The sequence below is a fragment of the Crinia signifera genome, chromosome 5 (assembly GCF_055691185.1).
Source record: "Crinia signifera chromosome 5, ASM5569118v1, whole genome shotgun sequence".
In the NCBI taxonomy this organism is placed as follows: domain Eukaryota; kingdom Metazoa; phylum Chordata; class Amphibia; order Anura; family Myobatrachidae; genus Crinia; species Crinia signifera.
Window position 1 is genome coordinate 134,005,350 of NC_139221.1, and position 23,678 is coordinate 134,029,027.

General features: G+C 42.7%; 1 protein-coding gene across 2 annotated transcripts in view; it reads right to left on the reverse strand.

The window, feature by feature from the left end:
- C5H5orf22 (chromosome 5 C5orf22 homolog) overlaps positions 1–23,678 on the reverse strand; it is a 77,069-nt gene that overhangs the window by 32,794 nt on the left and 20,597 nt on the right. For both annotated transcript variants that reach the window (XM_083188078.1, XM_083188079.1), the window contains exons 3-6: positions 17,252–17,401; positions 14,253–14,706; positions 9,759–9,821; positions 2,078–2,199 (exon numbers count right to left, since the gene is read on the reverse strand). In XM_083188078.1, the coding sequence (XP_083044204.1) occupies positions 2,078–2,199; positions 9,759–9,821; positions 14,253–14,706; positions 17,252–17,401 (789 nt within the window). The remainder of the gene's footprint in view (positions 1–2,077; positions 2,200–9,758; positions 9,822–14,252; positions 14,707–17,251; positions 17,402–23,678) is intronic.

Genomic DNA, 23,678 nt, shown 5'->3' on the forward strand with positions numbered 1-23,678 from the left:
ATAACAACTAGTGGAGCAGATACATGTCCCCAAGAGGTCCTGTGAGCTTACAAATCTCTTTTTATACAAGGAACTGTTTTGTTTGGTATTATATATTTTGTATTGCCTTTTTGATTTTTCAATAAAGTGAGTATGTTTTAAGAAATCCATGAAAGTCAAGTAATATTTCGTAAAGTTCAAGTGGAGTGAATAATCTTGTAAATCCTATAAAACAAATTAATTAACATATTGAGCCAGCGCTGTAGTCAACCCCTACATGTAAAAACCTTTTTTGATCTATTTGTTTGGAAATATATCAAGATTGAATATTTCCTATTGGGGTTTAACAGCTGCAGGAAAAAGAGCGCTTGAGGCTGTGTGGACTGACTTTTTTCCCTTAAAGAACCTGTGGTGAGTGCAGGGAGGCAAGCCCGCAAGAGGCATCTGCGTGTTTGCCCCCCTGTAGGAGACCTGGCGGTCAGAGTTCAGATATCGGTATACTGTCAGAATCCCAACGTCGGAGTGTCATACCACAGCCCTTGACAAGATACTGATAACCTCGCGTTACTTTTTGCTGGAAAAATACATACATACATACATACACATATATACACACACACACACACATTCTGTGCATGCCACTGTAAAAAAATAAAAAGATATTTATAATGTAATTTGATCACAATATGGATAACTATTATTTTCTTATTACTTTCTACCTCTGACTTAATGTCATTATAGCCAGTCATCTGTAGGACTACCTTAAGCAATGTTTTTGCTTACTTAGAAAGGTATTGTATTACTTTAGGCATAGTTCAGCATGACCAAAATATCCATTTTTATATAAAGGAATGTGTTCTTTGATACTGAATCAAAGTAAATCACAAGCACACAGCAGGAAAGGGAACAAGTTAGTTTCCACTTCAATCAATGACAGCACAGAAAACTGTGGACACACACCGCGTTTTATCAGATGCCAAAAGCAGGGTGGCTTGGCTGTTCCAATTTCCATTGTCTAATAGTGGAACTGATTTCCCATGACGGGAAAACTCCAACTGTAGGTTCTACTGTGAACTGAGGAATTGCACAGAGAAATAGAAAAAGCAAATAAAAAAATTGTACCTGACATAGCGTATTTGTGAGGCACAAAGGGCATCTCAGCCCCTAAAACTTGCTTTGCCTGACATTCTCATAATAATAACATCCTTTTCTGCTGTCCTGTTGGAGGTGTGATTTGATGATGAAGCAAATGTCTGCTGACAGTTTAAAGACTGTTATAAAACAAAACTACAAAACCACTGGACCGAGTTGAAAGTGTTGATTAATCACTTGGTTCTATATACCTATAGTTTTGTGATAACTGTAGCAGCACATGCTTTCAGCTAATCCAACAACTACCTCTACTGGCAAACTTTAAGCACTACACCATACCTTCACAATGTAATCTACACATTTATCCTAAACTTAAAGTTGTGTATGTTTTTATATTAAACTTTAAATAAAAAGAATGTAATATCTGCTTTTAGTTTCGAGTGCAATAAAGAACTGCCAGGGGTGGCCAAACCGGTCCTCGAGATCTACCAATGGTCCATGTTTTCCAGATCACCTAGCTGGTGCACAGCTGTAGTCAATACTAACGGTCACATTTTAAAACCTGCTGCAGTCATTCCTACTATAGATCCACAGGTTGCCTGGAAAGCATGCACCGTTGGTAGATCTTGAGGACAGGTTTGGCCACCCCTGGCAATAAAGAACTGCCAATTAACTCTATAAGCCACAAAGATCTTCTAGCTGCATTCAAAGCTATAGTCCTGGTCAAAGTCCACCATTCATTTACTCATTTCTAAACATAAACCTGCATGACATATCCCATCCATTCACTGCAATAGTTTAATCCCTTCTGACTCAACGCTCTAGGCTCCATAATATTCTCCTTCTGGATATTGTGAGTGTGTCTTTACGTATGTACACAAACACAGCCCATTATGTGCACCAGAGACCAGCACCTCAACTTATATCCAAGTGGAACAAAAAAGTTTAATTATCAAATTAAATAGTTGCAGTTGTTAACAAACATACATTTTTTTATTATCCATACCCAGTATTTGAAGACCATCTTTGTACAGTCTCCTCTCCATCATCCTCACACAAATCTCCAAATGCAGCCTCCAGATCTTCAAGCTGACGTATTCGGTTGTCTACACAATCAACCAGTGCATCCTGGTAATATGTAAGGGAAAACAATAAAATGACTGTTGATTATGTACAAGAAATTTTCTAGCCAAGTGCGCATTTACCGAAAGGAAATAAATAAAATCCATGTAGCAGCAACCTCTCCCCAATAAATAAATGCATATATGTTTGCACAAAGCAACCACAAACTCAGTGTAACTGGGAGGTGTTGCTTACGCAGTAACAATTAATCTCTGGGAGGTATCACACTATGGTAGATAATCAGTTAAGTACACTTCAGTCACATGTGCATACCCCAATCCACCTCTACAGTTCCGGTGCTCCTCACATCTGTCTATATATGCGTAATTTTAAAATAATTCACTTAGGTGAGCTTCAGGGATAGAAGATATGAGCAGAAAATGAATGTGCTCAACATGAAAAAGGAGGAATTATTTGATCCACTTGTCACAGAGATGAGAAATAGAGTTCTTGGGTCATTAAATTCTCTGCAATTAGTCCTTTTGTGGGGAGGGCAATGAAAGCACTTTGGCCCATCATTCGTACAGACAAGGTTCTCCCTATATTTAAAAACAAAAAATCCCTGCTAGCAAATGGGTGCCGGATGACGTCTCGATAGTCGGGATTTAGACAGTCAATACTCTGACATCGGAATGCTGACTGTTTAAATGCTTGACCCCCATAAATGGAAAATAGAACCTGTGGTGAGCAGAAATGTGAATAATTTAAACAGGACATTAACCTAGTCCATTCCAGTGTTTGTACACATGGTGAATATCATGGTATTCCCTTGTGATCTCTATAAGTAGGCCAAACCATCCATACATTTAAGGAGAAAATGGCCACACACAGGTCTGCCATTAATATGACCCTTAAAAAGGCAAGGATATAGATCAGTCATGACACTTTAATAAGGCAGGCCATGAGTTGGACTCATACTTTATCAATGATCAGATACCACTGTCCTTCCGGGTGGAAAAGGGACAAAAAGCCTTTTGGTGAGGGAATCCCAATGGTGGTCTTAAAGATAAAATAAATTGGAAAATCTTAATATAACTTCAGATTTATATGTAATATACCAATGGCTTTCCAATTATATGTATATGTGATATTTATTTCCAATCATAGGGGCAGATGTATTAAGCTTTAACAAGAGATAAATGCAAGGGTGATAAAGAGAGATAAACATGCAGCCAATCAGCTCCTGACTGACTTTTTTCAAACACACCCTGTAACATGGCAGTTAGCAGGTGATTGGCTGGACGTTTATCTCTCCTTATCACCCTGGCATTTATCTCTTCTTAAGGCTTAATACATCTGCCCCATAGAGTGCTAAAGTATGAGGGTCATTTATTTTTAGTGTATAGGCTTCGTTTAAATGCATTACTACATTGTGCGTGACTGACATCCATGACCACTAGAGCAGGCTTGCCTACCCTCCCGGAATGGCCAGGAGCCTCCCGAAAATCGAGTCCTTCTCCCGGCCCCCCGGGAAGGTGGGCAAGTTTCACGCTTTTTGGTGATAGCCCCCGCTCCCCCTTTGCCCGCTGGTTAATTACCTTAAACCCTGATGTGTTGCCTCTCCGGGCTTCTCCCGGAGAGGTGAAATCTAAAGTAGGCAAGTATGCACTAGAGCAGGGCTGGGCAACACCGGCCCTCCAGATGTTGATGAACTATACATCCAAGGATGCCTTGCATCAGTTTCAGCATGGCCACATAGCAAAACTAATGCAAAGCATCCTGGGATGTGTAGTTCATTAACATCTGGAGGGCCGGTGTTGCCCAGCCCTGCACTAGAGTCACTTGAGGTGGAGTTCGAGGCAGCATATCTGGTGGAAAGCACAGAACTTTATAAACAGAATGCATACAGTAGCAGTTTCCATACCAACCTGTAAAATCCTACAGTAGGTCCTACTGTAAAAGACCATAATATTTCTATATTTCACTGAGAGCTATAAACTCCTCACCCACCACACAGAGGTGCAGGGAATAGCAATGAACTTCAATCCTGACCTTGGTTGCCCTGGAGAGTGGGGTGCATATTTTTTTTTTTAGAAATGTTCTTACTCTTTCTTTTACAGACTCACCTATACAAAGATAGTCATAAATATAGGCAAAACTTTGGTCATGTTATACAGTAGGTCTATATTTAAAACTGGGACCAATTACATTAACTTTGAACTTTGCGAGTTGCAGGACACCATATAACATTGGGGGTTATTCTAGTTCATTCTTTCTGACAAAATCCTTCTTAGATGGACAAAACCATGTGCACTGCGGGTGGGGCAGATGTAACTTGTGCAGAGAGAATTAGATTTGGGTGGGGTTTTTCTTCAAAGTGAGATCTATATTGCAGTGTAAAATCATGCAGTCAGTATTTTCCCTGCACAGAAACAAAAAAACTCACCCAAATCTAATTCTCTTTGCACATGTTACATCTGCCCCCCTGCAGTGCACATGGTTTTGTCCATCTAAGAAGGATTTTGTCAGAAAGAATGAACTAGAATAAACCCCATTGTATGGTTTGTGTGTTCTTTCATTACCGTTCAATTCGTCTGTTGGTAAAACTGACATTTTGGGGATTTGTGTTGTGTTGTATCGTACCCCCAACGCGTTCCTGTTTATCAAAACACTTCTTCAAGGGAGCGGTGTCTGGCTAAGATTAGTCGTCTTGTTTAAATAACCTTCTGTGGGTAGGTGCTTAAATATTTTTCATTGGGTTAGAGGGTTATTTAAACAGGAGACTGAACCTAGATAAACACAGCTCCCTTGAAGAAGGCTTTTGATAAGCAGAAATGCATTGGTAGTATGATACAACACAAATCCCCAAAACTCCACTTTTACCGACACATATGAATTGAGAGGTCACGTGGCCAGCAAACTTGGTAAAAGAAGGACAAGAAGAACACAGCGCGAGACATGCCAAAGATGGTAGACCAGAAGTCCTGGCCGGGGAATGGTTAGGTGGGAGTACAGGATGAGGGAGAGGGGGGATCAGGCACAATTGCTACCAGTCAGCACTGCAAGCGGACGCTGTAGTGGGCTGTGCAAAGCCCACAACATTCCATTTTCCACCACCAGACTGAGAGCCGGCACAGATTGACATTGAACTGCAGAAGAGTGTGGTTTACAGCACAATCCCAAGCATCAGGACACCGCTGGCACTGCTCTCAAGTCTGGGAGCCGAGGCAAGCCACTCTCCTATCAACCCAGCTTCCAGAAAACGCATTATTTTACATGATCAAACACTGGCCACCAACAGACTGTTGGATATCTGAAGATTTATAATACAAGGACTATAGTTATAACTATAATTGTGCCGCACGAGCAGTACGCCACAAGTGCAGGAAGTAACTAAAAGGAGAATCACATTTCATGTGACCTCAGAGATATTACCGTGTCGAATTATACTAGGGCATAAATTATATTATTTGAGATATATATATATATATATATAACAGAGTGCGCCACTGTTGAGAGGTTCTACCACCAAATATACCTGAACTGTAATAATTACAGACAAATAACTATTCAGCAATTTAATACAATTCCTAAAACACAATAAAAACACTTTTTCATCTGTATGAAGTCATTCAGTTCAATATGACAAGGAAAACACCCAACGCGTTTTGTCATAATGACTTTCTCTCAGGGGTAGCTTTCAGTAGGTAGTTAGACAGTGAATATAGAAATTCACTACAGGTATGAATCCTTCTGACAGGTATAAAAAGTATATAGATGGACCCTCTTGAAGATCCTAATTTTGATGCAGAACCGTATCAATTTCCATAAAAGTCCCTTTAAAATCAGCAGGTCTTGAGGATTTTTCAGAAAAAATCCTTAAATAGAATCGCAGCAGGCAAATCTCTATTTTTTTCTTTCTTTATTTTTTTACATGCATTTTTTCAATCCACTATTGTATTTAAATTTCCTGTTTGTGGCAAACAGTAATTGCTACATATTTTATTATTATACAGTATCAGTGTTAATCAAATGTATGTTGACACAGTAAACGTATGTTGAATGTCAAATTGCTGCCACTTTTTTAAACATGTGATCAGATACGCAACAATTTATTATAAATCATATATGTACAGAACATGCCAGTAAATTAGCAAAAACAGAAATGCAGTATATCTTTGATTTTAAAACGTTATCCCCCTGTGGACACAATATTGATTTTGAGTTGAAATGGTTTTTGTAAATGTAATACCTGTAATCTGAGGTTTTGTGTTTTTTATTTATTTTAGTGCTTATCCTGGAACGACCAAGAACATGTGTATGTTTTTAGTTTTAATTTTTTATGTAGAAAATCTTTATGTAAAATCTTTCTGTATTTTATGTTCTGTTTATTGTGAAAAGATGGACCGCACCGTATGTCTATCAGTAAAAATTAATTGGGTATTTTTGATTAGCACATATTCTGTAAGAGACCGAATTTTTTATACATGCAATAGCAGGAAGTATGCGCACCGTGGAACGCATATTGACTTCCTGCTCAAATACTATATGGCCACCTAGCTGACAAATATCTTGCCGGAGACCCGGAAGTGTGCCGAATGGAGAGCAGATATATATCCAGGTCCTGTAACATCCGAAGGAGCCGCATGATAGGCGACATGCAGAAGTGCGAAGTTAATGGAGCGCACACGCACTTCCGGGTCCCGTTATACCCAGCAAAGTGATACACTGAAAAAATAGCAGTGGAATTGCACACCGCACTTCCGGTGAAACATCCCATGTTACATTCGGGACATGATACTAAATACACCTACTTTTATCCACTCTATTCACTAAGCCCTGGGGAGCGATCTATGTTTTGTCACTGAGGCAATGTAATATTGTCAATATGTATTTTATATTACAATTTTATTGTGTAATGCAATATCTATGAAGAATCATCTGACAGGAAACAGGTAGACTTCCTGTCTGTATGGTATATAAAATCATACTTGTTCATCACTCTGCACACCTTGAAGAAGAGCCAAGGGTGGATCGAAACGTGTTGGTGGAAAGCAGAGGGAGATTCTCCTAGTTGCTGACCAAAGACTGTGGCCCACTGTCGAATGCTGCCTTGAGCGATATTCCGGAATTCTTTCCAGGTTGTAGAACATCTGCCTAACCTATGGTCTAGAACAGTGGTCAGGTAACACAGTCCTCATTACCCCACACAGTGCATGTTTTGCTGGTAACCCAGCAGGTGCACAGGTGTACTAATTACTCACAGACACATATTATAAGGTCCGCAGGTGGAGTTCATTATTTCACTTGTGATTCTGTGAGGAGACCTGCAAAGCATGCACTGCGTGGGGTAATGAGGACCGAGTTCCCTGAAAACTGGTCTAGAAGCTACAAAGATATCCTCACTATTTTATTTCATGTTTTAAATTTGTATGTTGGAAGTGGAATTCATTAAACTTCGATGTGACCTTTACTGTGTGGTCTCAAAGAAACCTTTATAGGAGTACCAAGCTGTGTCTTTATCAGTGAGTTGGGGTACGCACTATACACTCCTTGTTGGTGTTTTCAAAAGATACCTTTATAGGAAAGATCGACACTTGCACAATGTGAGTTGGGGTAAGATTTTGTTAAAGATATCTTGATAGGTAGCTTATTACATCAGCATTGATGCGAGTTGGGTACGCAAATCTTTCCCTGCGTTCATCTGGTGTAAGAAAAATCTGCACAGCCCCTATACATCTGCACTGGTGTAGAAAACTCCTGGACTTAAGGCTGTACTATTATGCCAGCCAAATAACATCAATGGTAGATTGGAGGGAGGAATCAGGGACTGGGGATGGGATAAAGGAGTTGGTAAGGCAAAGCGCAGCTGGGAATACACTAATGCAAAAATTGTTAAAAGGGTACGTAACGACTCACGACTGTCCAATAGTGAGACAAGCTATTAAAATATGGGGTGAGGTTAATAAATTATATAAATTTCAAAGCATGGATGTAGACCACCCTTTGGATGATGGGAAGGGTCTGAAAGAATTAAAACATTTGCAAGTAGCTAAAGTATGGGGATTATATGGGATCACAAAAGTAAACCAGTTATATGCAAATAAAGAAATTAAGCCCTTTCATCAACTGCGGGAGGAATTCTCCCTACCATCATCCCTCCTCTTTAGATATCTCCAATTAAAAAAATGCACTTCATACACAATTCAAAGGGGCTTCCCCAGATATTGGAGTATCCCCAATAAAGAAAATAATAGCAGGGGGCGGTAAATCTAACAAGATATCTAAGATATATAGCTATCTGTTGCAACGTAAAAATTAAGACGGGCTAACTAATCTAAAGGAAAAGTGGAAAAAGATGTAGGGCAGATAAGCGTAGACGAATGGACATCCGTAATGGCCTCAATACCCAGATCAACAAACTCCATCCCAGTCCAACAAATACAGCTATATATATTACATAGGTCCTATTCGTCCACAGCGAGGATGGTGAAATTCAAGGCGATAATATTGGATATATGCCCAAAATGTAATCGCGCACCCGGATCCTTCTTTCACATGATATGGGAATGTTCAGTGGTGCAGGGATTTTGGAATAAGGTTAAAAAGGTTATGGGAGAGATTGGGATAGAGGAAAGTGTACTCACACCTAAATGATGTCTGCTGAATATAATCGAGGCTGGGAATACATATAGAGGGGGGAAAGACCTTATGACTAACCTGTGCTCCTTAGCTAAAGAGATGATAGCCAGAACATGGATGGCAAAGACAGCGCCAGAACTCGATGGCTGGAGGTCATTAGTAAATTACACAATAATGCACAAAAAATATATTTATAAAAATAGAAATGCACTAGAGAAATTTAAAAAGATATGTAGTGAATGGATTGAGAAATAAAATCCCTTATTATAGGGAATATAAGGAAATGGGAGAACACATAAAATCATGTATCACAAAATTGAAACTAGACGTAAGAAAATTAACACAAATAGTTTTGCACAATGGACAAATAAATTTAAAATAAAAGTAAAATAGATAAATAAGTAAGAAGGGGGAAGGGGGCAAAGAGGGGAAAACAAAAAAAACAAACAAAAAAGTGTAAAATATGAAGTGTTGGCACAATATATGGGAGATATTAGAGAGAATGACCTCTCAGCCATACGAGTAGTAAAATAGGACTGGACCAGAAGATCAGCTACTAAAATAAAGCATTCAATGGGATCAGATTAGGGAAAGAATTTACTAGACCAAGAACTGGGGGAGAGTAGAAAGGGATGAGGACTGTTTAGTGTTAAGTATGTCTATGGTACTGCATTGTATGCTGTGGCAGACGGGTTGGAATAACTGAGTAATAGCCCCAATATTTATAAAGGCCACTGCAACATGTATGTATTTGTTAAGTATATATATCAATAACGTTATTTGTGAATGTATATATATGCAAATGTTTTACTGTTTTCCTTTTTTTTGTATGCAAAAGCAATAAAATTATTATAGGTTATAAATTATAGGTATATATATATATATATATATATATATATATATATATATATATATATATATATATATATATATATATATATATATATATATATATATAAAAAATACAGTACTGTACAAGCTACCTCTGAGGAGTCGGGGCTTGGCTTCTTAAAGCTGTACAATTGCTGCAAGATTTTATATTCATCCTGAAAATAAAGAAAACATAGTATAATAAAATAATATTCATTATGAAAAAATACTGTAGTAGCTAAAATTGCAGCATGTGGAACATAAGGACACCTGATAAATTCAAAATCCTCTTCACAATGAAATGTTAATTCATTCAGTAGCCCAAATAAAATAAGTAAAAACAATTTAGTAGACAATCCCTGCTTTTTCAGCTGCAGCTGAGCTACTTCTACATAGAACAAACAGGTACTTAAATGTTCAAGATGCGCTGTAAATACATTCTTTATATTATTTGGAAAATTGATTGAAAACACACAGGTGCTTTCCTTGGGTCTATGGTAAGTTCACACCAAGTTGCATTCATCTTGCACTGCATATAGAGTTCAATTAACCATACAATGAAAGCATTAACAGTACACACGAGATTAGTGTTTGCTGTATTTATTTTAAACTTTTGTTTGTACAGTCAGCAATTTTCTTAGTAACCCAATTTAGAGTTGCGAACAAAGGGGGTTGTTCAGAGCTGATCACTTATACCCCTTTTCCATCTGAAACCCGTGTTAAACACGGGTTTTTGAACACGGATCATACCCGTGTAAGACACGGGTAAAAACACTGTTCACACTGCACATAGACCCGTGTTATACCCGTGTCGGAGCCTTTTACACTAAACCCGGGTAAACTTTGAAAAATCCCAAGAATGCCCACAAGACATAGCTTTTTTCCAGTCCAAACCAGTTTGAAGTCACAAAGGGGACAAAGGGGACTTCTTACAGCATTGCAGCAATGGAGTCTGAGAGAGTAACTGTGTCTATGCTGGGCTTGTAGACATTTGTGATGGCTGCTTGTGCCCATCATAGGTAGGAGGCAATGTGCTGCAATGGCTACTTGTGCCCAGCGTGGGCAATGTGCTGCGATGGCTGCTTGTGGCCAGCGCCAGAGGAGCTGCTGCTGGGAAGCCTCCTCGTGGTCAGCGTCTCCCAGCGTCTTCCAGCGCGTCTCCAGCAGATGACATCATCTTCTGGTGCCCCTGAAGAACCAATTACCGGCCTCAGAGCATTACCCGGATCTAAAACACGTGTAATGTGCGTTTACACTGCGCACAGACCCGTGTCATTGCAGTGTTTTACCCTGGTAGATACCAGGGTAGAATTCCCTGGTCTCTCTACCCGTGTTTTGTGAAAAGGACACGTTCACACTGACAAAAAACCCTTGTCGGTGCGCGTCCATGAGCAAAAACCCGGGTAGAATTTGCTAGTGGAAAAGGGGTATTATCTGCTAATTTGCAGAGCCCAGCGAGAGCGAAATCCCACCCCTTGCAAGGCTGCAAAAGGTTTGTGTAAATATTGCAGATCAGTGATTTTTCCAGTGTGTGCAATCGGTGTGTAACCCAAGACCTACTCAGCCAGTGTGATAGAAAATATCAGGTGTCCTCCTCAAAACCCAGGTGGTACTAGTTTAGTTTCACAGCGGCGGCGGCATCTCAGTCCCGTCTGTGTCACCTTACGGGGCTCGCTTCGCTCGCCCACGCTGCGGGCTTGGTGGCTCGCTACGCTCGCCATGCTATCTAAAATCAACTCCATGCCAACGTGGATAGTGGGGGTATGAACTATTCACGTTGGCATGGACTTTATTTTAGAAAGTTTGCCGAGCGCCGAACCCGGAAGTAGCGGGCGGCCATGCTGCCACCTAAAACTAAACGAGAACCACCCAGGCTTCCAATTAATCAACTTGCAAACAGCTTGCGATCAAAAAAGACGCTGAATGGCCTCGTGCATGCGTGATAAGTCGTTCGAGAATCAGCCGGCCTGTGAATTCTCAGCCCAGCGATCAATCTGAATAACATTCAAAGTTCAACGTAAATGTATGTACAGCCCGAGTCTAGAGCAGTGTTTTTCAACCACTGTGCCGTGGAACACCAGTGTACCTTGAGCTCTTCTCAAGTGTGCCCTCCAGATATAGAGATGCCCAAACCAGTTTACAGTCACCACCAGTTCAACTGTTTTTTACAGGTCTCTTCTTTTCATGTAGAAGGGCCAATGTATTTTAGTTTTGTTAACTGTGGGGACCAGTGTGATTGTTTTTTATGGTGTACCTTGGCAATTTTAAAATCTTATTTAGTGTGCCGCAAGGTAAAAAGGTTAAAAATCACAGTTCTAGAGGCTCAGCCCCATGGCAATCTTTTGATGATGCCTTACAGTGGGAAAGCAAAGAGTATGACAATTTGTCATAAATTATATTTACTATAGAGAAAAAAATGACCAAATCTCTACTGAACACTTATAAATGTACTGTATACTAAAAAATATTAGCACTTCAGTTGCAAAGTTCTATTTTTGACATAACAGAGAATATTTTTGAAGGCTATTTATCACAGCATAACTTTACTGCACCATCAGTTATTTGTCATTCCTGATGCTCGTGTATGACCATACAGTACTATCATGTTTGGAAGAAGAGTTTTCAGATCTATCAGTGTTAAAAAATATATATGTAAGTAAATTAAATAAAAAGCAAATGTAAAAAAAAAAGATTCTATGAAAAAAATGGTTTGCTCGCCATTACTTAATAAAGTAATTTTTCTTTCTATCTTATCTGCTACTACTACCCCACTTTGTCCCGCAGTTTTGAGGAGGAGATCAGCTCTGCAGATGTGAAAATATATATATATATATATATATATATATATATGTACTTATCTGGGCTCCCATGTTAAATGCACCCCATTTTTTCATACCCCTACTATCCAACTACGCATGGAGTTGATTTTATATAGTGTGGCGAGCGCAGCGCGCCACCGTGCCCGAAGCGTGGCGAGGGGACGCGGTCTCATAAGAAAAACGGGAGCCCAGATATTACATAAGTAGCAACAAAAAAAAGCGTGCTGGATAAATTTAGTTAATCGTCAGGGTCATGTCTAATGTTCTCAGCCTTGATAGATCACTCAGCGGCACATTGTTATGCAGAGCTGTGTACAGCTGTGTATTGATCATTTTTGCAGTGTACAGTAGTATAACTTTTGCAGTACATCTCCCCTTGTGTAGGCCCGATGAGAGTATATATTGTACATTTTCAAAATTGAGGGCCAGATGTATCAAGCTTCAAAAAGTGAAAAAGTAGAGTGATAAACAACCAGCCAATCACCTCCTACCTGTCTTTTTTTCAAACCCAGCCTACAGTATAACATAGCAGTTAGTGATAAACAACCAGACAATCAGTTCCTATCTATTTTATCACTTTTTGAAGCTTGATACATCTGGCCCTGAATCTGCTTGGATGAAATGTGAATACACTGAAATTTCGTTCAGCTGAGCCTCCTGTGGTAAATCTTATTTTACAAGAAGAAGAATAGAAGGGACTGTTTGGTGGGGAACACACTAATAACTGAATTTATAAAGATATAGCTTTTATTAGGTTATTATTTAAAATTCCCTGTATCACAATACGGGAATTAGGACGACAGTGAAAAAGAGAGGTAAAATCACATATACATAGACATATTAGGACCACAGTGAAAAATAGAGGTAAAATCACATATACATAGACATATACATTTAGTGTGTTTAAAGAAAGAAAATTAGTGTGTTTCAAATTACACAAAGACCAATCCGAAAAATGCTTGTCTAGTAGCTCGCAAATAGATTTTTTGGTATTGGATCCCCTCAAAAACTATTGTGTGCTTGTGGTAGGGCGCACAGTACAGTAAAAGTACAGTAGGGCATCACTTATCCCTGTATTTTTTGATCAATATATTGAATGGATTCTTAATGCTACTTGCTGGTCATTTATAGTATTGCATGCTATACTCATTTAGTAGCATGCAGCAAAGGGATATATAAGCCCAAAATGAGGCATATATATTTTTAAAGGTCAGAGGGATATTTATCTAGGGTCCCACCACTGGAGCTCTCTCAGACAGATTCACTTCTGGCCCTGGCCCCACGGGGATCACTTAATAAAGTATTACAGTAGTTCAGCACAAAAAAAAAAAAAAAAAAAATCTAATTTCTATTGCTATTTATAGCTAACAAGCATTTCGGTCTTGGATCAATGCCAACACATGCGTTTCACTGCCTGGAAGCAGCTTTGTCAAGACCTTTTAATAAATTCAGTTACTAGTGCGTTCCCCACCAATCAGTACCTTCTTTTCTTCTTCTTATAATCTCTGTACAATTGACTCTGAGGAACAGCACCCATGAGCCCATGTATGTAAAAATTGGCTTCTCTTTAAATCATCTAATAAAATAAATTGGTGTGATCATCTCACTAGATGAGCAAAACAACGGGAAATCTTATTACCAATGTTTTTTTTTTTCCTTTTCTAATAAGTAATTATGGTAGCTCTTTATGGATTATTTGATACATGCAGTACAACCGATCCTTCAAATATTAGCTAATACTAGAAAAAAAAATAGTTTTTTTAGTAGAACTTTGGTCTTAATACAAACCTGGGTGTACATTTCTTTGAAAGGATTCTTGACTGAAAAGAAATCTAGATCTATATCCAAGACATAAGCATCTCCTCTTTCCAAGATTTGCAGGATACTTTTAGCGAGGTTAGTATTCTGCGAAGACATGGTGCTGAAATCCCGGTTTGTTTCCATGGGGTCACTGAAAGGAGTGTTCTTTCTCAAACTGCTTCCTGCACTGTCACACATAGCAAAGGCGACTCCCTGTGAAGATGCACTTTGAAATGCAGAGGAGAGACCGCCTGTTACTTCATCATTTTCCATAAGCTTTAGCTTTTTAGGAGCCGATTCACCCTTTTCTGCATCTTCACAGGTTGGGTCCCTTATAGGATTCAACAAGACGACATCCAAATGAAGAGGTTTAGGGTTTTCAAGTTGGTGTTCAGGGACATAAAGACCATCACTTAGGAAGTAATCATCTGTGCTTGTGACCCTGAATTAACAAAACAGAAAATATACCGTATTTTTAGAATACAATTGAAATCATTGCATGAACAGATTCGTGCAAAAGGTCAATGTTGAGCAGTCATGATCCAAATCCAATCAATATGTGTGTCCATGTGAAGTATAATATTTGTAAAAATCATACCTGCTCCCTGCAGCACTTGGAAGGAAGTGAGCAGGCAATACAAAACACCAACAACTCAAGATGATGCTCGAAATAACTTAATGAGACCAATATAAAAATCCATATGATTGGACACTGTTTGGGGCGAAACCAGTACCTGGAACTGACCTCCCATAGCAGGGAGTGAACATCACACTGTTACAGCAGCAGCAAAGGCTCAGATATAGGACCTGGTCACCTGCACCCATTACAGCAAGAGCTCTAATTCCAAGTGGGATTGGTAACTATTTGCTCATTTAAAAAGGTTGATATTGCCTCATATTGATAATATATATGCAGCCATAAGCCTCATAGCCAGCCCGTGCCTTATATGTTTTATCTTGTGTGTCTTGTATGTCCTTTTTGAGTGTAATAATTTGTATGTAAAACGCACATTTTTTATTGATGTATATTATGGTCTGTTATTAAAAGAAAAAGATTTGTATCTTTTTAACAAAGACCATAATATACATCCTAGATGAGGGACATGTTTGTGCCGCCCACTTGTGTCGCTTAGCATAGTCATCCAGCTATCTCGGTGGAACCTTTTGGTCTAAAAACAACATTGTGAGGTGTGAAGAATAGACTGGATATGAGTGGAAATTAATGTTATTGAGGTCAATAATAGCGTAGGAGCAAAAAAAAAAGAAAAAAAAAAGCATGCAATATACAGAGAGGCCAGAGTGCAACTGATCTCAAAGAAAGAGCAGAACAGACTTTGGGATGATTCAACAGTGATCGGACAGGGTTGAATTCGGCCTCGTTCCAATAGTGCTGGTGGGGGGTCTGCACATGCGCGTATTTGAGCATGTGCAGACCCACTGTGCAAACGCCTTTGGCAAGTATCACTCTCACCAAAGCGTTTGCACGATCAGGGGTGGGCGGACACCGGGCCAGAGCAGTGAAATCCCCAGGGTTTTACGGACGTCCCCGTCTTCGGCATTCTGCGGAGGAAAGAAGTCAGTTTCCCAAAGGCAGGAGAAATAAGTCGATGGTCAGCAACCATCGAATGACTTCTCCTGCATGTGGCCACAAGCGAGGGCATGTTTTAACAAACATGCGAAATGCATCGCAGGGAAGGAATTCCAGTGCCGGGTGGGGTTGGCTGTTTGGGGGTTAGGCATTAAGGTGCTCGCTTGGCAGCAAATATACACTGACTAGCGAGCCAACCTGAATTGGGCCCTTTGCACAATAGAGAATCCACTACAATGAGCCAGGAGGCTCACAACAGGTACCCAACATACATGTTAGCACTTTTTTAATTTGACTACTAACAGGTACCAACAGGCACCAAGCCCGACAGAGCAATTCAAGTGTTGTTCCATTCGGAGCTGGGAACTAGTAACTATATATGTTACAGTCAGCTATAGCAAACTAAGTAAGCGTTTGTATATTTTATTCCATAAAGCAACACAAATAAGTGCAAAATACACCACTATATAAAAAGGAAGCAGCACAGATTTTCAAAACAATTTACTTACCTTTACACAGCTCAAACAAAAGTTACAGGTGTTCTCTTTATATAAACAGACAACCCTTGGACACAGCCAACACTGTTGTCTTTAGTGAAAAAGCAATTGGGCGCAAAATAAATAAAGAACGATCCAATAAGTTAATTGTGCCAATTTAATAAGGAATGCCTTTGAAAAATATGTCAGTTTAGACGACGAAACGCATCAGAATACAGCCACTTTGCCAATCCCATTGGACTTTGAAGCACATTAGATTAATACCCCGGTGTGAACATATGGCCTAACACTTTGCCGGAGGTACAACTTTCTCTACTGGAGAATAGCATTCGGGACACCACCACTTGCTCAATTCTTAGGTGGCCTTTTCTACCAGCCTGTGATCCTGCTCCAAGCAAGGAGGACATAGACATCACAACACAGTGCAAATAACCCAGCCAGGTTCTATGGATACCCACCATTACAAGTTCCAGTGATATTCAAAAAACAAGGACGACGAAACGAACCACAGGTTCAATTACGGACATAAGCGGGAGACCACCTTAAGTATATTGCTCAGTCCAATTTTTTATTCTCTATTTTATACTTTCAAGTGCACTATTATGGTTATTAACAAGTGAATTATTTTTTAGAATGTATAATAAAGCTCATATTTTTGTGATATCCAATTGATCTATTTATTTTTTATTTCAATGGCTAATCTGATTGATACCTAGCGCTCCACTTCTATTATTTTTGGTTGTCTAGATCTTGTTTTAAGGAACTGACTATTTCTTTGTGTGAGCTGCTCAAACACATACACCCCATCCCTGGCGCCTACTCTTTAGTGACTGGTAAGCATCCCCATTTTTCTTAGTCCACAACATGACTATTACATTCACAGATAGACAAAGGGGAAATACCTTATAGTGGTTGTAGAGCGGTCCTTGCCAACTAGGAAAGAGTGTTTGCCTTCATTTATCTGTTGGGCCCACAATGGATGGATCCATACGACTTGAGAGAAGTGCCCAGCATAGACCACAGGCATTATCCAATTCTCAATACTTAACTCACTGCAACAACATACATATAAAAGGATTAAATCATTATTATTACAAAGCTACATTGTTATCTATGGTACATCTATACCAGTGGTTCCCAAACCCTGGGGTGCCACAGAGCACTTGCAGGGGTGCCCTAGCTTGATGGTCTAGGACAGTGGTAGCCAACCCTAGCCCTCGAGAGCTACCAACAGTTCACATTTTCGAGACAACCTAGCTGCTGCACAGCTGCACTCATTAATCACTGACACATTTTAAAAGATACACAGATGGAGCTAATTAGCTCACTTGTGATTCTGTGAGGAGACCTGCAAAACATGCACTGTTGGTAGCTCTCGAGGACTAGGGTTGGCTAACCCAGGTCTAGGACCAATTCAAATTATTTATGGTAAACGTAAAAGGCAAAACCAATGCTTGTGGCGACCCGAGTTACCCAGACTGCCCAGCAACCCGGCTCCGCCCCCTGGGTAAAACACTACTTTTAACCCAGGTTAGAATGCTGGACCTGGGTTTTTCACACCGCACAGAGACATGGGTCGACCTGGAAAAAACCTGTGTCATTTTGGGTTATTTTGTGCCGTGTGAAAACAAAAATAGGATTTATGGTCTTACCTTGATAAATCCCTTTCTTTGAGTCCATAGGGGGCACAGGAGTTCACGCTGGGTATGAGAGGTGAGGTAGCAGAGCGTGCACCAAAGGGTTACAAAAATGTACCCAGCATGCTCCCTGCCTCCCTTCTCCCTCATAACCCGCCCCCTGACCCTGGGTCACCAGTTTCGTTAGCAAGCCCAAGGTAGGAGCAGAGCCAGAGAAGAAGGAAGAGCAAACGCACACCCACATAGCATACAGGCCCTAAAGCCATGGAACTTTCCTACATAGGAAGCCCCGCTACCAGGTGCGTCTGGGAGGGCGTCCTGTGCCCCCTATGGACTCAAAGAAAGGGATTTATCCCATAAATCCTATTTTCTTTTTCGTCCACTAGGGGGCACAAGAGTTCACGCTGGGACGTCCTAAAGCTGTCCCCTCACGGGTGGGGGACGCTCCTGGACTGCGGAAAGCACATGTCTACCAAACTGTGCATTAGCCGATGCAAAGGTATCAAATGCATAAAACTTGATAAAGGTCTGGGAAGAGGACCAAGTAGCCGCCTTACAGAGCTGTTCAGCCGAGGCGCCTCGATTAGCGGCCCAGGATGTACCCACAGACCTGGTAGAATGTGCAGTAATCCCCTCCGGGGGAGTAATCAGTGCTGAAAGATACGCTTGGCAAACCACTGATCTGAGCCATCTCGCCAAGGACTGTTTGGAAGCGGGCCAGCCCCTCTTATTGGCCCCATAAAGCACAAACAGTGAACCCGACTTACAAGTTGACTTAGTCCTGCGAAGATAAATCTGCAATGCACGGACTACATCAAGAAAAGCTTCAGCTTCAGAAGAACCTGGAAAAGAAGGTACCACTATTTCCTGGTTAAGGTGAAACTCAGACACCACCTTTGGAAGAAAATCCAGTTTGGTACAAAGAACCGCCCTGTCCGGGTGAAATACCAGAAAAGACGATTTCCATGATAATGCACTCATGTCAGACCCCCTTCGTGCTGAGGAAATAGCCAACAAAAAGCCACCTTCCAGGATAGCCATTTCAGATCCACCTCCTCCAGAGGCTCGAAAGGAGACGATTGAAGTGCCCGGAAAACCTCTAAAGAGGGACACCTCAACAGCCAGCCCGTCAAAGCCAGGCGACTGAAGTCCGGGTGTCGGAATGGCCCCTGTGAAATTAGGTCTGGACGCAGAGGTAGACTCAGAGGAGAGGCTACCAACAGGTTCCATAGATCCGCGTACCAACCTCGACGGGGCCAATCTGGAGCCACTAGGATCATCATTCCTCCCTCCTTCCTGAACTTCCACAGAAGGCGAAGTAGGAGTTGAAACAGGGGGAATGCGTACACTATCTTGCAGACTTAAAAAGTCTGCCTCAAAATTGAGAACCCCTGGGATGAAGACTGCAGAGATTGCAGAAATCTGCTTCTCCGCCCACCTGAATATCTTGGAGACTTCTTTCATCGCTCCTTTGCTGCGTGTCCCGCCCTGCCTGTTGATAAAGGCCACGGGCGTGGTGCTGTCGGACCGGATCTTTACAGGGCACCCTCGGATGAGGGACCCCAACCTCTGAAGAGCCAGAAGGATTGCTCTCAATTCCAGGAGATTGATCGGAAGGCGACTCTCCTGAGCCGTCCAGCAACCCTGAAAAGATTGAGAATTGCAAACCGCTCCCCAGCCCCGTAGGCTGGCATCCTTGGTAAGCAAGATTCAGGTTGGAATCCAAAACGGGCGGCCCTGAGACAAGTTGTCTGTCTTAAACCACCATGTGAGAGACAGGCGAACCTTCGGGGACAGTGTGATCAATTGACTCCTTAGACGAGTATGATCTCCTGTCCACTGGCTGAGAGTGTAAAGCCGAAGTGGGCGCGAGTGAAACTGTGTATACTCTACCATGTCGAAGACACCACCATACACTTGTGTACTGAGACCCTTCTGTGACCTATAAGGGAATGAATCTTCCTCTGAAGGGAGTGGAACTTATCCTCTGGAAGATATACTCCTCATTACCTCACCTGTGCTCCTGTCCTGTTCTTCCCTTCCTCTACTTCATCTTCGGTCTCCTTGACTATTTTGACACCTACTTCTGAACTGATGCTGATTTTAGTTCTACCAGCTATACCCCTATTTATACTGTATCTTTCTACACACCCTGTACGTTACCTTGTAATTTTTTTTTTTTTTGTTTGCTATGTACGGCGCTGCGGACACTTTGTGGCGCCTTATAAATAAACGTACTACTACTACTATACTCTCTACAACCGAGTGCCCAGCCGAGCTCCCAAGTGAAGTGTCCTTTGGGAAGGAGTAAGAAACGATTTCTTCCAGCTTATCCTCCAACCGTGAGATAACAGAAGTGTAATCACGACCTGCAAATTACTCCGTAGTAGGTCTGGGGACTTTGCCAAAATCAGTGGGCCGTCCAGGTATGGAATCATCCGAACCCCCAGCCGGTGCAGGTGTGCAGCCCTGACCGCCATCACCTTGGTGAACACCCTGGGAGCCGTAGATAGACCAAAAGGTAGCGCCCTGAACTGGAAGTGTTCGACCCGAAGGGCGAACCTCAAAGTGCTGATGTTCCTGTCGGATGGCGACTTCAGATTTAGGATAGGATGGTGAGAACCATCCAGTTTGTCAATCAAGAATAGGGTGGAGAAGAACCCCTGGCCCCTCTGCTCCTGAGGAACTGGAACAATGACGTTCGAGTCCAAAAGAGAGCAGATGAAAAGCTGTAGCACTTGTCATTTCGCTGGGTCCTTTGGAAGACCCGTGCAAAAATAACACTGAGGAGGGGGGAACCGGAATGTCAGGGCATAGCCCCTGGATACCACCTCCCTGACCTGTTTAGCCACTGGACGTCTGGTAGCCCAGGGCTGCTTGGTGCAGGGCTTGGCTCACTTAGTGTATGAGGAAAATCTAGAGGAAGGACTAGTGCCGTCAGACAAACCTCTCTCCATCTTGCCCGTCCACTCAGACACTGCCTTGGCCACCCATGACGCGGAAAGCGTGGTACACCTAATGGCCCCTGCCTGTGAAAAAACAGTCCTGAGGAAATTCTCAGAGGGGTCCTTCAAAGATGAAGAATCCGAAATGGGCAGTACTGAAGCGCGAGCTAATCGCGCAACATGATCATCCGCCAGGGGAGGATTTTCCCACTTAGCCCTCTCTGTGGGAGGAACAGGTTAAAAAGTAGTAAGTCGCTTGGAAAGCTGGAACCTTCTAAACCGTTGAGACCACGCAGTCTCCAATAAATCCTCCATAAGGGCTGAAGGCGGGAGAGCTGGGCCGATACTTTCTTAAGACGCTTAAAAAGCAGGTCTTTACTTTTAGGGGCAGGAGCCTCATCCTCCCTCTGGAGGACTGCCTTAACCTCCTGCATCAGAGACTCTACCTCCGCTGAGGACAAAGTGTCATCGGCCCCTGCGGATTCCGCCACTGAAGAGTAAGAACTCCCCTCTGAGCTGGAATCCGAATTGGAACGCAGAGAACCCGCATCGGGACTCTGCTGCCTACACTGCCTCCTGGAATCCCTGCCCGCCCGAGTAGCCGTCAACCCCTGCACAGATTGTGCAAAGGATTGCCACCAAGGGGGCTCTACATAAGGAGGAGCTGCCCCAACACTGGTGCTGGCCACTGCCACAGGGGGCATGGGCCCAGGGGGCAGGGGCGCAGGAGGTAAGGAGTTGACAAGCGGTCAATATGTCAATACCTGAGTCAAGGTCGAAGCCCAGGCCGGTTCCTGCTCCCAACAATCCAGCCAGCCGCAGGAGAGGATAAATACCACAAACACCAGGCTCCAGAACCAGGGTGTGGGGGAGAATCCCAGCAGCCTCCATCTCTAAACCCAGCAAGTGCCAGAATGGCTGCTGATTAGGACCTTAATGAGGAGCTGGGACACCTGGGGCAATCCTACATCACCTGGTGTTCCTATGTGGTCACCCACTCAAGTACTAACCAGGCCCAATATACAGCATTAGCTGTAGATCCCAGGCTGTCTTCAAGCTTCCAATGATATTGGAAAGAAGACATCAGCCGAGCTCAACAATCCAGCCAGCAGCAGGAGAGGAGAAATACCACACACACACCAGGCTCCAGGAGCAGGGTGTGGGGTAGAATCCCAGCAGCCTCCGTCTCTAAACCCAGCAAGTGCCAGAATGGCTGCTGATTAGGACCTTAATGAGGAGCTGGGACACCTGGGGCAATCCTACATCACCTGGTGTTCCTATGTGGTCACCCACTCAAGTACTAACCAGGCCCAATATACAGCATTAGCTGTAGATCCCAGGCTGTCTTCAAGCTTCCAATTATATTGGAAATAAGACATCCGCAGAGCTCAACAATCCAGCCAGCAGCAGGAGAGGAGAAATACCACACACACACCAGGCTCCAGGAGCAGGGTGTGGGGGAGAATCCCAGCAGCCTCCGTCTAAACCCAGCAAGTGCCAGAATGGCTGCTGATTAGGACCTTAATGAGGAGCTGGGACACCTGGGGCAATCCTACATCACCTGGTGTTCCTATGTGGTCACCCACTCAAGTACTAACCAGGCCCAATATACAGCATTAGCTGTAGATCCCAGGCTGTCTTCAAGCTTCCAATGATATTGGAAAGAAGACATCAGCAGAGCTCAACAATCCAGCCAGCAGCAGGAGAGGAGAAATACTACACACACACCAGGCTTTCAGGAGCAGGGTGTGGGGGAGAATCCCAGCAGCCTCCGTCTCTAAACCCAGCATGTGCCAGAATGGCTGCTGATTAGGACCTTAACGAGGAGCTGGGGCACCTGGGGCAATCAGAGAGCAAGCCTCAGCACTTCCCCAGGGGTGGGGGAGGGACTAACCTACATCACCTGGTGTTCCTATGTGGTCTCCCACTCAAGTACTAACCAGGCCCAATATACAACATTTCCAATGTGTATGGCTGTAGGTTACCAGGCTGTCTAACCTCCCCCTCAGGCATCAACCCCCGGGACATAGCCTGACTAATTGTCCCTGGTGATCTAGTGGAAAGGTGGAGCAGTCCAGACCACCACTGCCTGCCCCCCCCGCTGACTCCCATACAAACGGGGGGGGGGGATCGCTGCTAGACGCGGCTCCCTGCAAGCAGGGAACCACCGCTTACCTGCCCGGGGACGGAGTGCAGCATGCGGGAGCCTCCGAGAGGGGGTCCCGCGACGGAAGTCCCCAGCCCAGTCGCCAGCGCTGCCGTCGCCGCCGCCGAGTGATGAAGCTGCGCTGCCGGTGATTCAGTAAAAGAGCAACCGCCGCAGCAGCTTTAACCCATGGCTGTTCTAACAGCCGCGATAATGGTGCTGCTCTCTCCTTGGCACCAAAGTAAAAACTGGTGACCCAGGGTCAGGGGGCGGGTTATGAGGGAGAAGGGAGGCAGGGAGCATGCTGGGTACATTTTTGTAACCCTTTGGTGCACGCTCTGCTACCTCACCTCTCATACCCAGCGTGAACTCCTGTGCCCCCTAGTGGACGAAAAAGAAAACACTAATTCTAAGTACATACTGTAGCACACTACAAGGGAACTACAACAATGTTAAATACAAATTGAGGAAAAAAGTACATAATCTAGGCTATAATGCAAGCTTTCCCAACCACGGTCCTTAAGGCACACCAACAGTGCAGGTTTTAGTGATAGCCAGGCTTGAGCACAGGTGACTTAATTAGTATCTGAGTGAATCAGAT